This window comes from Mustelus asterias, chromosome 1 (genome assembly GCF_964213995.1).
Source record: "Mustelus asterias chromosome 1, sMusAst1.hap1.1, whole genome shotgun sequence".
NCBI classification, from domain to species: Eukaryota; Metazoa; Chordata; class Chondrichthyes; order Carcharhiniformes; family Triakidae; genus Mustelus; species Mustelus asterias.
This window is the reverse complement of record NC_135801.1, coordinates 54,898,705-54,914,060: the sequence shown is the minus strand read 5'-3', so window position 1 is coordinate 54,914,060 and position 15,356 is coordinate 54,898,705. Positions and strand designations below refer to the sequence as shown.

General features: G+C 40.8%; 1 protein-coding gene across 4 annotated transcripts in view; it reads left to right on the top strand.

Moving 5' to 3' along the window:
- The first annotated feature begins 395 nt into the window (after positions 1 to 395).
- Positions 396 to 15,356, top strand: part of nr3c2 (nuclear receptor subfamily 3, group C, member 2) — a 348,506-nt gene continuing 333,545 nt past the window's right edge. Inside the window, exons 1-3 of one of the 4 annotated variants that reach the window (XM_078212425.1) lie at positions 396 to 818; positions 3,001 to 3,344; positions 4,045 to 4,800. In XM_078212425.1, the coding sequence (XP_078068551.1) occupies positions 4,064 to 4,800 (737 nt within the window). In that variant the 5' untranslated portion in view covers positions 396 to 818; positions 3,001 to 3,344; positions 4,045 to 4,063. Of the gene's footprint in view, positions 819 to 1,774; positions 1,928 to 3,000; positions 4,801 to 15,356 lie in introns of those variants that run through there. The other 3 variants (XM_078212434.1, XM_078212406.1, XM_078212415.1) reach the window with 3 other exon arrangements.

Below are 15,356 nucleotides of genomic sequence, written 5' to 3'. Positions count from 1 at the left end.
AGATTCTGCCAAAGTCATATTGAAAGAAGAGGTAGTGTTAGGGTAAAGAGTCATGTCATACATCACCCTCCACTTCTCACCCAGAAGGACAAAAAAAGAGAAGCAAAAAGTTAAGGGGTGAGAAATAGAGAAACAGAAAGGAAAGTGGAGAGAAATCCAGAGCAACAGCAATACAAATGCATGAGGGAAAACTAAGAGCAATCATAAGAAACAGCATGGGAAGAGTGGCTATGTTACATTTTGTTGCTGGCCTAAGATCTCGTCTTTTAAATTGCATTTAATTTGTGTATATGACAAATTGCCTTATGCAAAAGGAGGAGGGAGTGGATGAGCGAGGTTTTGTAATGATGATCTTTCCATTGGTTATATGGAATGGTTACCCTTCAGCTCAGTCCAGTGCAGTGTAAATACAAACAAGCTGACGTCAGGGCGGCAGCAGAAACAGCAGCAGTGAAGGCTGCAAGTGAGTGCCAACGTCTGAGCGTCTCAGCAACATTGCAATAGAGCAGCAAAGGAAGGGGAGCCAGGCAAACTGACAACGGACAGAAAGTTTCCCCTCTCTGACGACTCAGTTTATGTTTTGTTTCGTGAACTTGGATGTCTGACTGCCGACTGGGAATAAATTCAGAGGACACGTAAAAAAAGCAGTTCGCCCAGGAACCGAATCGACAACTGCGTGGATTGAAGTGATTTGATCTGTACTGTAGTCATTTTTTTAAAGAAATAAAACAACGTTGCACCTTGAGGATCTTGGGAGAGTTTAATCTTTGTTTCTATACTGTCCTCCGACCTCATATCGCAATGAGTTGGATGTGAAGGTTCGTGCAATATTTATATATATATCTATCTGCATACATTTATATTTAAAATGGGCATTAGGCCAGAAAAGCAGTGGTTTCGCGGTTCATTAACTTGAGTGCGACTGACAAACCCTGATGATCTGTCTGCAACCATTACAAAACCTTTGAAAAGTCAGCCTGTCACTGAGGCGTTGCGCAGATTGACCTTACCCTCTAGAAATAGAATTAAATGTAGGCTGAAGATCGCCTCTCTCCGACACCATTAGCCTGGGTTTCGTTTCATTAAAATCTCCCAACGCCGAGTTCAACTTTTCTCCAGTAATGATTTAAGGGGCAAAAGGGGGACTAAAAGAGACAAGCTTTCTTCATAAAACACAAATTCCCAGACGTTTCGGGCAGATTTGTCGAAAGGCTTTGCACGAAAATGGTGGTTTTCACTTAAAGCAAGCGTGAAAAAAACTGAACTAAAGCCTTCCTACCAACCAAAGGATAATCATTGCGTTTTTTAACATTGCGTCACCCGGGTGGAGTCTTTGCAAGCCATTCCCCCCCCCATATTTTTTTCAGTTGCAGCAATGTTATTTATTGAAGCGGCTGCAGGTGGCTGTGGCACGGTTGTCAGTGGCAGTGAAGTTATGGGGAAGGGTTGCAGCTGCTGGGAGGGAGGGAGGGAGCTCGCGGGCGGGTGGGCAGCGCGAACGGCGACAGTTGCCTCCAGCTCGAGCTCCAGTTCCCGAGCCCCTCTCCGCCGAGCTTCATCTGCAACTGGCTGCAGCTGCCGCCTGGAGTGACAGTCCGGCCGACCAATGGTAGGGCTGGCCACGCCTCCTGCGCAGGCATTAAACGGGCAGGCCTGTCCAACTCTGACCAATCAGCATTAGCGGTGGGCGGGATTGCTACCGGGTTTGTCCAAACAGCGAGGAGATCCAAGAGAAGGGCGCCTCCCAATCATTCCGTTCTCACCCCTCCCCTTTCTGGTGGAAAATAACACACACACAAATATATATATATATATCTCTGTAATGTATATATTAAAGACCACATCATGTGTTGGCGTTTCATCTTTGATCCCAATGTCTTCGCGCTAGTCAGCTAACAGTTTTCAAACAGGTCGCCAGAGAGAAGGGGTAAGTTGCAGAAAACAATGTTGAAATCAGGCACCGCTGACAGTTTAATTAATGTTTTGTATTATTATTGACAAGAAGATTGAACTTATATTTGAAGCTGCAAGCGTCGTCTGGTAAACATTAAGGCAATAGAGGAAAGAATAATAAAACTCGAGCAGCCGAGAGAACAAAATACGAGAGAGTGAGGTGCAAGAATCGAGGAGACAAATTCAGCACCAACTGGTTAAAATGGGACATCGAGGCGGATTAGCAGCAACATGTTCCAGATACATGGGGTGATCTGCTGGTGCGGCTCCATTGACGATAAACAGGAGCCGCGGGGGGGAGGTGATTTTGGAAAATAAAACCCGGTTTTCCGCGAGGAAGAACGGGAGGAATGAATACCCGGGAATCCGGTTTGAAATCTGCTGAGAACACTGGGCTCTGTCCGCTACCAATGTTTATGTTAAATGCACCTGACGCACTCTGCATTTTCGAGTTTTTCATAAACTTTGAACGAGAATGGGAAAAAAGTTGCATAATTTGGAATTTAGGATTTAGCAAGTTTTTGGTTTTAATAAATCTGATCTTTTGTCACTGATCCCACAATTTTGTTTGGAGTCGGAGTGTATTGTACGTGTTTGCGAGTTCAAATGCATAACCTAGAATCTTTTTCTCTCAGAAACCTATTTCACAAAAGAGCTTTTGTCTTCACTAGTTGCATTATTCAACTGCATTGCGAAAACACTGATCATAACCAATTGCTCACAGCTTGTTTATTAATAGAGAACTCATGCAAGACACTTTTCCATATCATAACCCTTGTTAACAACGCACCCTTGTATGTGTCTGAAAGGCATCATTACACAGAGTCTGCTGTCTACAGTAGTTGATCTAAGTTCTTCTCTGAAATACGTAGGGACATAAGTATATATTTCATTTGGAATATTTAACTTAGTATGTTTGTTGTTTGGTAACGCAAATTGAAAGTTTATTTTATGAACTATTTATTATTCTTGAACTGACAAATATTTTATTTGCCTGAAATGGAAGCGAATATGTTATTTTTAAAACAAATTTCAATTTTGTCATAGGTGTATTAAAGAAACAGCAATGGGAACCAAAGGATATATTGACTACCCTGAAGTAATGAATATTGGAAGACAGTGGAGTCTAAACAAATCTACGTCAAGTGTTGGGAGAGATGAGATTGGTGGTTGTGACAGCAATGTAATGGCTATTCTCAACGTTAGCTGCATACCTCCAGTTGCAAAGAATGGCGATGGAGAGAGGAATCAGGAGCTCTCTCCCATCCTTCAGCATCAGCCTCATTACCAGCTGCAACACCAAGATCAGCAGCTTGGTTTTCTTGCTTCAGATCCAAAGTGCAATCTAGGAGCTTCTAAAGAACTGTCAAAGACTGTTGCTGAGTCTATGGGTTTGTATATGAATTCTGCAAAAGAAATGGGGAGTGAGTTTAACTACAGTATGCAACCAGAACAAATGGAGGGAAGGTCTAGCAATATTACAGAAATTAGTGGACAAGAAGTAAACCTCCAGGAGGAGAAGGTTAATACTATCTTATCACAGCAAGCTATGAGACGATGCTCTTCTTCCTCCAGCCCTGGAAGAAATAGTCAGGGTTCATGCATCTCCAGTCCTGTAAATTTCAATAATTTAGGCTGTTCAGTATCAAGTCCTAATAACATTAACTCTTGTGTCCCTAGTCCTGCTAAAATAAACTACTTAGCTTTATCTAATCCTGACACTGTTAGCAATCTAGGATCTTCCATCTCTAGCCCTGATAATATCAATAATTTGAATACTTCTGCCACTAGTCCAAGTGACATTCATTGTGCTATCTCCAGTCCTACTAGGATAAATAGCCTGGGTTTGTCTAGTCCTAATAATATGAACAGTTTGGGCTCTTCCATCTCCAGTCCTGCCAATATCAGTAACATGCATTCTTCAGTCTCCAGTCCGAATAACATGAGCTCTCCTCTTTCTACTCCTAGTAATCTTGCTTCTCCTCTTTCTGTATCTGCTAATAATAACATTTTGTCTAGCCCTAACAATAACAGCATGGCCTCTTCTGTCTCCAGCCCTGCTGTAAATAACCTGCGCTTTTCCAATTCTAGCCCAGCTGCTGAGACAAGAATGATCATCAATCCCCACCAGAACACAAGAGGAAGAAATCAAAAGCATGAGGAAATTAAAGTATTTAAGGATGAGAAAACAAAAGGTGAATGCTTAGAGACAGGGTCAATTAATGTCAATCCTATTCAGTTTATGAAAACTGAAGTGGACAGTGATTTTGGTGGGCCCTGTTTCCGAAGTAGAGGTAGCTCTGACCCATCTGATTCAATGTTCTCAACACCTTTAAAATGTGAGATGAATGAAACTGCTTGTCTGAACGCAATGTATACTGGTCAAGTTTCAGAAAATCCCTTTTCAGAAATTGCACATCAGTTGATTGAGGCGAAGACAAATTATGGAGACACCTTTGATCTTTATGGTATTCTGGGGATACCTACATCGTCTGCCAGTTGTAGCTATGAACATGATGCTTATTTGCAACCCAACCCAATAACCGTGATCAAACAGGAGCCAAATGATGAAGGCTACTGCCAAGCCACCTGTTCACCTCCATCCACCATTGTAGGGGTTAACTCAACTGGACAATCATTTCACTACAGAATTGGAGCCAGTGGCACAATTTCTGTGCCCTGCCCTTTTATGAGAGATCAGAGAAATCAGCTTTTAAATTTAATTACGCCTGTGTGCACTGTACTTGGATCTTGGAAATCGCACCCCATCGCGCCACAGAGCTCCATATCTCCTGGGAGAAGTGATGGCTACCCATTACAAGGATACATTCCTGAGAAAATGTCTCGGTGAGTTTTACAACAGTTCTTGAATCTTGAAATATTTTGTTGAATTTATTCAAATTGCTGTTAATCTGTACCTTGGAAATAAGGATGTCATATTGTTAATTATTAAAATAGCCAGTTAGAAAATGAGATGATAATTCAGAAAATCGCTGATATTTTATCTTATTATTTAGTCCATGCCATTTGTAATTTTGATTTTGATGAAGTCTGGTGTGTGCCAACATGTCAATACTAGACCAAGATTGCCATTACTGGAAAATTACTGTGATACAGCATATAACATTTATTCGAGTGCATAGTTTTAAATTATTGTATCATTAGCTGTTTTGAACATGTTAAGATGCCTGTCATCCCTTTTTGTGGAAAATGGAGACTTCTGCAGCTCAACATTTTGCCTTGGTAGAAATGAAAGGTTCTGTTCAATTAGGCATTTTGACTTATTGCAGAACAAAGCTCCTTTAGTTATTTCTATGGTGTTGGGGTAATTTTGAATGGTTATCCAGTGAAGTGTGAAACGATATACAAATACCAAATATTTCACTGTAATATGGTGATAAAAACTCGAGATACTATGGTACCTGGCATATGAATTTATATATCTTCAGGTTAAACATTGTCATAAAGATTCAGTTCGACATTGCAGCAAGTTGTATTTCCATTTTGTTTGTTTCAAAATGCTTGAACTTTTAAATGCTTTTGGGGTGTTCGCAACAGATGAATGAAGAAAAAAGCTAAAACAATTTTAAAAAGAAAATTATTCAGGTTCTATTGTATGCAATAGTAAATAGCACTTAAGTCTGTAATTAAATCTCAGGCTTCTGATTCCCATATTTATTTCATGGTTTATGGTGTCAGAAGAGCCTCTGATTGAACTACAATCTTACAGTTTCCTGTTGAATCATAGAAACCCTACAGTGCAGAAAGAGGCCATTTGGCCCACCGACCACAATCCCACCCAGGCCCTACCCCCATATCCCTACATATTTACCCGCTAATCCCTGTAACCTACGCATCTGAGGACACTAAGGGGCAATTTTAGCATGGCCAATCAACCTAACCCACATATCTTTGGACTGTGGGAAGAAACCAGAGGAAACTCATGCAGACACGAGGAGAATATGCAAACTCCACACAGACAGTGACCCAAGCCAGGAATCGAACCCAGGTCCCTGGAGCTGTGAAGCAGCAGTGCTAACCACTGTGTTACCGTGCCGCCTGTGTTGGTTAACTATTTCCTTATCATTCCCAGCTGCTACTTGTTTCTTTACTTGGCAGAAAAATACTTGAGGCATTTATATAGATATAAACTAAATAAGTAGTACTTCAAATTAATTTCCATTTTGTTATAGAAAGGCAATATTAAGGAGGTAAAGACAGTTATTCCTGTAACATTGTTTCTTTTTATATTTGGAGTGGCAACATAAGCATTTACTGTGTTTAAAAATTCTGGTAACTCATCATCGTGAGTTAACATGATACTGATTCATTGTGATAACAGTTCATAATCATTTCTGTTAAACAATATATATGAAATCATTACAGATGTCATAGAGTTATCAGCTTAGTGTATTTACATTTCTGCTAAGTCATCCACAATTGAGTACAGGAAAATTCAGTCGATCTGCTGCACATATTCCTGTTGTTATTTTATACCATTTTATGTTCGGATTTGTTTGAAATCCAAAGTTTGCAAGCATGTTGCTAATAGTTTTTTGCAGTAAAATTGTATTTCAAACTATAATCTTAATATTTTTGTTGTTACATTTAGATCAAGTACTTATATTCAGTTAATATGATGAACTTATTGGCAAAAGCTCTAAATATTCAGTTCTGCATCAGGCAGTTTAAAAGAAAAAGCCTACATTTGATGATAGCTTTTACTCTTGTTGGTCTTGCAACAGAAGAAGACCGCAGAGGATTCATGGATTCTGCTAAGTTCAGGTTCCATGACTTTTGATAACTAAAAATATCACTGTCAAAGAATTGAGTCTTTTGATACACAATTTGCAATTTCAGTTCTTAAAACATTATGTTTGTGTTAGCACTATTGCCAACCACAAAATATTTTGACTGGTTTCCAAGTAATTTGAGTCACAACTCTGCTGAAAGTCTAAGATCTTGTTGCAGAGTTTGGTTCTTTTAAAGTAGCAATACTTTGTAAATTATTTTGCTTGTTTACTGTTCAGGATGACAATGTTTAAAAAGAAATTAGTCCATATTGACATTTTGTTATGTCTTTTTGATTATTCCTGTGACAGGGAACTGCTACTGTGAAAATTATTGTTCAGAGGTTCCTGGCTTTCTGATTGGCTGAAATTAACATCACTGAATCATTATAAGGGCAGCTCAATATTACATATTAAAATTAAAGTACCTCAGAAAGGATTCTGCTGGAAAGACAACATTTTTAAAATTGCACACTTTGCTTCTGAAATTCAATATGATGTTAGTTAATTGAGCAGGACTTGGTGTTTTAAATAGTTTACACGCACAATCATCAAACTTGTGAATAGTGATTCACTATATTTTAGTTTTAGAATTCAGAAAAGAATGTCATGTTTAATGCTAATTAGTGCACAGAGAACAGTGATGTATGGTGAAATTATTATTTTTGACAGGACCATAGAAAGTACGACATTTTATTTGCCACCTACACAGCAATGCACAATTTATTTGCAAAATCCTGCTTAGGAAGGGAAAAAAATGCTGGTAAAGCATCCAAAATAGTCTAGGTTGCCATGCTGGAGTTTCATTTGTTACTCCTTTTTTGAAATTCAGGCACATATTTCACAGCCAGAAGCTATGGAGAAAACATTATAATGAAAACTGAACTTGAGATCTTAGCAGTGTTCTTGATGTACCCAATAATTTTGGTTCATCACGTTTCTTCACACTCTTATTGTCGTTGTCAAATTTGTTTGCACTATGTCTTGATCACAGTACCCATTAATTTTCTTGAGGTGGATCATCCTAAATGGCACCAATGGGACAGAAACCTGTTCAAGTAAATGTAAATGATCATTTATGTAAATATCTGGCAGCAAAGGTAGATCATATTGCCAAACAAAATACATTTCTGTACACGGCTCCATAGCACATCAAGAAAAATGACAGCTAAGTTCCACCTTCAATTGCTTTCTTGGGTCTTACTCTTACTGCACTCACATCCCCTAAATGAATACAAAAGCCTAAAGTATGGGATGCATATAAGAGACACTTTTCAATCAAAAGTCAGGCATAGAGAGGTTAAATGCAGATTAAAGTTTCCATACTTCAACTTGTCTTATTTTTAAAAAGCATTAATCAGTATGCATTTTACCATTTTATAAACCAGATGTTCTATGGTCTTTGTATGCCGATCTGCAATAATGTATTAGTAGTTTTGTACTATTTGCTCATGTTTGTAGGAAGTGAGCTGATGCTGCTGAATGCTTCGTCACAGCTTTCAAATTAAATTCTTTGCTAGTGTACAGACTGAAATGTAGTTTGTCCTGAAGAGATTATGAAAGAGATTTGTAGAAGTATATCCTGGTGAAAAATGGTTGAAAAAAAAGCCTATAGTTGAGGCAACTGCTTATTCACTCTGATATTTTCATCCAGATTGGGTGAAAAGGGTGGGATATAGTGGTCGACCTGCTTCTTGAGTTTCTCTTCACAGGTTTTTTTCAGTGAGTGAAAATGCAAAGGGATGTAATTTGTGATCTGTATCCTGAAAATTACAGTTTATGCTATTATCATACAACTACTTAATACATTCCTTTCCTATTTTAACAGAGGCGTTAACTCACTGAAAATCAAAAGAATGTCAAAGAACTATGTTAATCATTCAGTACCTAACATCAGAAACTGTAATTTGTAGGCTCGTATGTTATATCAGTGAGTCACAGTCAACCTACTCATGGCAGTGTTATTTTTATTGGGAATATATTTGTGATCACATACTTAATGTTTTTATAGCTTGTTTAAATTTAATTAATGAATTGGAATTGGAACTGTTTTAAGTAAGCTAGAACATTATTTTTTACTATTATGTAAATATAAGCAGCCTTGCTACCAATTTTGTGTAGGCTCCATCTTGAAGATTTCCTAGCCAGTTCTTGACAATTACATTTATGAGGCTGATTCTTGCCTAAATAGATCCCTGTTCAGAAACCATGAGAAACATAGTTAGTATGACTCTTCGGCAAAGGGGAAATAAATGACAGTCAACCGGTGTTCAGAAGTTCCACACAGCAGGATTAGTTTGGCATGTTTTTTTAACTGAACTGAGGGAATAAGTTAAAGACCTTTTCTAATACACTGAAACTAAAACAGAACATTTCTTTCACTTTTCCCCACATTTATGTCATTCCAATTGACAAGCTCATTCTCCATAGAAATGAGACAACCAAGTCTCTGAGTTGCCAGAAAACCTGACATTTACTTATAGGGGACTGCAACTGAATAGTTATAATGTCAGTGTTGAGAATGTGAAAGTTATTTGTGCAGTTTGCACAAATTGCAGTCCAATTTATTAAATAAAATTTCAGTTGTTATCGGTTGATTTCTTGTCCACTGTCAAATTTAGTCATGCCATTTCAGTAAAATGATTATTTGTATGTGAAAGCTGAAAGTCAGCAGGAAATATAAAAAGGGGTGTGTCCACTCCCACCCTAATGCACACCTGAATCATTATATTCTATATTTGAAAATTTTGTGCTCAAAGGGTTAATGTGTCACAAACCCTGAGGGTTTAACAAGTGCCACAAATCCTATGCTTCATGATTATGATTTAAAAATAGAGTTTATTAAATTTGATAATTAGTACTGTAGTTCATAGGCTTTATTTCACTGTAGATGTTGGTTAAATTATTAAGTGCCTTTAGCTGGAGCAATGGATTAGATCAGTTAGCATGATAACCCATCTAATTGTTTAAATTGTTGCACTGACGGAATTTACATGCCAGTTCTCTTAAATAAAACCTTTTTGTCAGAGTGTTTATAAAGACATGGAAGCAAGTAAGTGTAGCATGATAGCGAATCAGATTGAACACTGTGCTTTCATGCAGCAGGATTTTTTTCCGGCCGATCATCCTAAAACTATGCTGTCCAAAGATGTGTAGGTTATGTGATCGGTCATGCTAAACTGCCCCTTAGTATCCAAGGATATGCAGCTTAGGTGGATTAACTATGGTTGCTGTGGCAGGGTTGTGTGGTGTCATCGATGAAGACAAACATCTCGCCAAGGCCATCCCCACATCCCCACTACTTGCCTTCAAACAACCGTGCAACCTCAAACAGACCATTGTCCGCAGCAAACTACGCAGCCTTCAGGAGAACAGTGCCCACGACACCACACGACCCTGCCACAGCAACCTCTGCAAGATGTGCCGGATCATCAACACGGATGCCATCATCTCACATGAGAACACCATCCACCAGGTACATGGTACATACTCTTGCGACTCGGCCAACGTTGTCTACGTGATACGCTGCAGGAAAGGACGTCCCGAGGCATGATACACTGGTGAGACCACGACAACGGATGAATAGACACCACTCAACGATCACCAGGCAGGAGTGCTCCCTTCCTGTTGGGGAACACTTCAGCAGTCATGGGCATTCAGCCTCTGACCTTCGGGTAAGCATTCTCCAAGGCGGCCTTCATGACAATCGACAATGCAGAATCGCCGAGCAAAAAACTGATAGCCAAGTTCCACACACATGAGGATGGCCTCAACCCGGATCTTGGGTTCATGTCACACTATCTATAATCCCCACGACTTGCCTGGGCTTGCAAAATCTCACTAACTGTCCTGGCTTGAGACAATTTACCTCTTTAACCTATGCTTAACCCTCTCTCCACTCACATTATCTGTACCTGTAAAGTCCTGATTACCTGTTAAGACTCGCATTTCAACCATTATCTTGTAAATTGAGTCTGTGCCTATATGTCCCCTGTTTGTGAACCCAACGTTTCACTCATCTGATGAAGCAGCAGCACTCCGAAAGCTTGTGCTACCAAATAAACCTGTTGGACTTTAACCTGATGTTGTGAGACTTCTTATTGTGCCCACCCCAGTCCAACGCCGGCATTTTCACATCTTTTTCTTCTAGGATTGGAGGTTGTGGTTTTGGAAGATACTCTCAAAGGAGCTTTGATGAGTTTCTGCAGTGGATCTTGTAGATGGTACACTTCTTTAACCTTCCCCCATTGGTTTAAGCTAATGATTCTATTGGCAGGTCATGGTGTAACATAGAAAACAGTCAGTTTATTCCTCTACTTAACAATGGCTATAATTGACTTAGCTGCACAGGGGGAAGACACAAAAGGTTATCAGGTACTTCACTTGGAGGGAGAAAAGTCACTCATTCATCACTGTTGATAATTGGTGACAAAACCTAAGGGTAGCAACCAGCTATGAGCACAGATAGGATGAAGGCTGGGTGTACCAAGGCTCCCTCACCAGCATCTTCCAAACCTGCAACTTCAATCCCTAGAAGGACAAAGACAGCAGATACATGGCAACAGCATTACCATATGTCACCTCGACTTGGAACTATGGCTGTGATTCTCCCAAAAGTGCTGAATTGGCGGGAAAACTGTTTTAGATCCCGAATGTTTTGTCAGTTCAGCTTCTCACCCGAATCTCCCCACTCTGTGCACTGCAGAGGTCCCAATCATGAATCTCATTAAAAACCCAGGGAGGCAAAGCCTATTCGCGCTAGAGTCTGACAGTTCTGGAACTCTGTGCATGCGCAGTGGCCCCAATCTGTTAGACTCCCCGTTTGCTGGCCAACCCGATCGCTGGCCAGCCCGGGACCCCCGCAGTACTGCCCCTCCAGCCCCCCCCCCCCCCCCCCCCCCAGGCCAGATCACAGCCCCCATAACAATTCCTGGGCCAGCCCTGACTCCCCTCCCCCCCCTGTCCTGGAGCGCCCCAATGTACAGCGCGCCCCCCAGCAGTGGCGATCCTCCCACCCCCTTCACTCCAGCAGACCCTCCCCGCAGAACCCCCCCCCCCCCCCCCCCCCCCCCCCCGGGAGGCAGTTCCCCTCCGGCAGACCACCACCCCCCCAGCCCGCCCCAATTGCTGCACTCCCCCCATCCCAGACCGATTGCCATGCAGAGTGGCAGCAGGACCCCCCCAAGTGGAACCTTCATTTAAGCTGTATATAATATTAATTCAAGCTCAGGTTTTTAAGGGTTAGCTCTCAAAGTGCTAGCAACTTTTTTGTCACAAAGATAGAAAATATTGCAAACATCCTGCGGTCAAGCTGCATCTGCTGAGAACACACAAGTCGACATTTCAGCTAAACGTCCTTCTTCAGAATTGGGAGATATTACAGATGAAAAGAAGAAAACAAATGGAAAAAAGCAGGGGGGAAATATACACACTAACCAACATACATGTGTAAAAGGACTACACTGACCAGTACCTTCAGGGGACAGCAGCAGATGGTTAAATAACAACAGTGATATTTACAAGAGACAACAGGAAGCAAAATGAGAGAAATCAAAACAATAACGAAAAACAGAGAATTTATTAACAGGCCAGGAAACTGAGGAGGGTTATGGCAGATAGAAATGGAAACAGGAATTATGGCAAAATGAGCAAACTCCACTAACCTAGAGGCCCAGGGCTGCTACACCTATGTTGACGATACATAAGAAAGCAAATACATATTTCAGTTTCTGTCTGTGATGACTTACCTAATTTTATGGGGGTCAGCAATTTAAATGCCGTGACGCATCCACATTTGAATAGCTTAGGAGCCTTACTGCCTTGATGCACACATCAAAAATGACTTCTGGGATGAGATACTGGTAAGTTTGTGAAACAAAATCCAACAAAGAGGCAGACCACCAGCAGAGGAGAAAATGAGGATATTTTTAAAATGGACAATTGGAGACTGCTGCTATCCATTTGAATAACAAGTAATTTTCCATGCTTCCAAAACAATTGTTATTCAGCTGGTCTACACTGTCTGTGCTTGTACTTTGACACTCTTGATTACCTGTTAGTGTCGGACTATCGTCACTCTGCCTATATATTCTGTGCCTGAGCACCTCGCTCTACTTCAGCTGTTGAAGGAGCAGCGCTCCGAAAGCTTGTAATTTCAAATAGACCCGTTGGACTATAACCTGGTGTCGTGTGACCTATCATCTTAACTATTAAATGACAGTACTATTGTTGAATCCCCCACCATCAGTATCATGGGGCAGCACCATTTCCCAAAAGCTAAACTGGGCCAATCATAAAATACTGTGGTGACAAGAGCAAATTAGAGGTTGATTATTCTTGTAGAGAGTGTCTCACCTTTTGACTCCCCAAAGCCTGTCCATTATCTATAAGTGATGGAGTACTCTCCACTTGCCTGGATGACTGCAACTCCAACAGCACTAAAGAAACTTGACAAAGCAGCCCACTTGATTGGTACCACATCCATTACCTTAAGCATTTAATCCCTCCACCACCAGTGCATTGGCTGCAGTGTGTACCATCTACAAGACACACTGCGGTAACTTGTCAGGCCTCCTTCAACAGCACTTTCCAAATCTGTGCCCTCCACCACCTACAAGAACAAAGACAGCAGGCATATATGAATACTACCATCTATCAAAGTCATGCACCATTCTGACTTGGAAATATATTGCCGTTCCTTCACTGTCACAGAGTCAAAATCCTGGAACTCCCCAAACACAGCGCTGTGTATGCCTACGCCACATGGACTACAGTGGTTCAAGAAGGTAGCTAAGTACTATCTTCTCCAGGATAACTAGGGATGGGCAATTAATTCTGGCCTTAACAACGATGCCCACATTTAGTGAATGAATGAAAAGAACTCTCCCAGTAAAGGTAAGATACCACGCATAAAAACAGAAAATGCTGGAAAATCTCGGCAGGTCTGACAGCGTCTGTGAGAGAGAATAGAGCCAACGTTTCAAGCCTAGAGACCCTGACGAAGGGTCAACTAGACTCTATTTTTTCTCCACAGATGCTGTCAGACCTGCTTAGATTTTACAGCATTTTCTGTTTTTGTTTCAGATTCCAGCATCTGCTGTATTTTGCTTTTATATTAAGGTAAGATACCATCTTTGCCAGTTATATTTGAGTTGTACGTGATGTTATTTATGTGTGTATAGACATGTATATAGTTTAGAAGAATGACTCTTCCATCCTTGAATTTTGTATGACTAGTATTTTCTGTTACAAAGTAAAACGTGTTGCTTTGCATAGATAAGATTTGCTTTAGCTTGGCCTTATCAAAGTGCAAATGCTTGAGGCATCGTGTTATCTGGTTGGTGCTGAAGGGAGGTAAAATTATTTTACTAGGTACATGTAAGTATCATTTGGGCCACTGCCACTTGGCCCCCATCTCTTTCCTGAGGGTTAATAAGAAGATGGTGGTGGGTGTTTGGGGAGGAAAGCAAAAAGTGAATTCTAAAATGGACACAAATAAAGAGAGCACATCATCCCTAAAATCTATCAAAATGTCATTATCATTGAAAGAGCAATGATGGGGAGATGCTGGCATTGGACTGAGGTGGGCACAATAAGAAGTCTCACAACACCAGGGTAAAGTCCAACAGGTTTATTTGGTAGCACGAGCTTTCAGAGCGCTGCTCCTTCATCAGGTGAGATTCACCTGATGAAGGGGCAACGCTCCGAAAGCTCGTGCTACCAAATAAACCTGTTGGACTTTACCCTGGTGTTTTGAAACTTCTCATTGAAAGAGGATTTGACAGTAAAGGGAGCATTGGATACTGTTATCATTATACAGTAACAGCTATGATTTTATACTCAATCAATTTTAGAACATTCATTACATACGCAAGAAACATTCTACAGCCTTAATAGCAACATTACTCAAAATATTATTTCAGGTTACACCCCTGTTGTTGACTCACAAACCTACAGTGTCTCCAGTTAACATATGGTGCCATCTTTAAAGATCCAGGTTAGGTGTTTATCTTCTCTTTGTAAAAAGCATTCATAACCTCTTCTGAACTTTACCAACATCTCTTTGCAAAGAAGAGAAAACTAAAATCAGCTGGCATCTCTGGTTTTGGGGGTTGGGGGTGCAGTGGGGGATTACATTTTAACTGGCTGATTTCAGGCAGGTGCTGTTGGGGGGGGGGGGGGGGGGTGGTGGTGATGTGCAGTGAGTATCAAAACCCCTGACAGCCTCGGATTGAGACTACTGGAATTCCAAAAGACCATTTGCCTGCTGGCCACCTGAAACAGTTTTAAAGAGCCTATCTGGCTGCTGCCATGCAAAGATCAGAAGGTGCTTGCCAGTACATAGAATTTCAACAGGGACTCACTGGTGGGCAACTGTGTCCCAGACTTTCATTGTGGGAGACAAAAAGCACATCCTAGCCCCAAAAAGATGCTTAAAACTTATGTCTTACCTATTCTCTGAGAAGTTGTACTGAGCAGTGGCCTACCGTGGTCACCCTGAACGGTGATCAGATTAAAATGTTATTAGAGTCCCAATGATATTAGAGGACACAGATGTTATGTATTACTGAGGCACCCACCTGATTTAGGCAGGTGCACTGTTTGCCTTAAAAA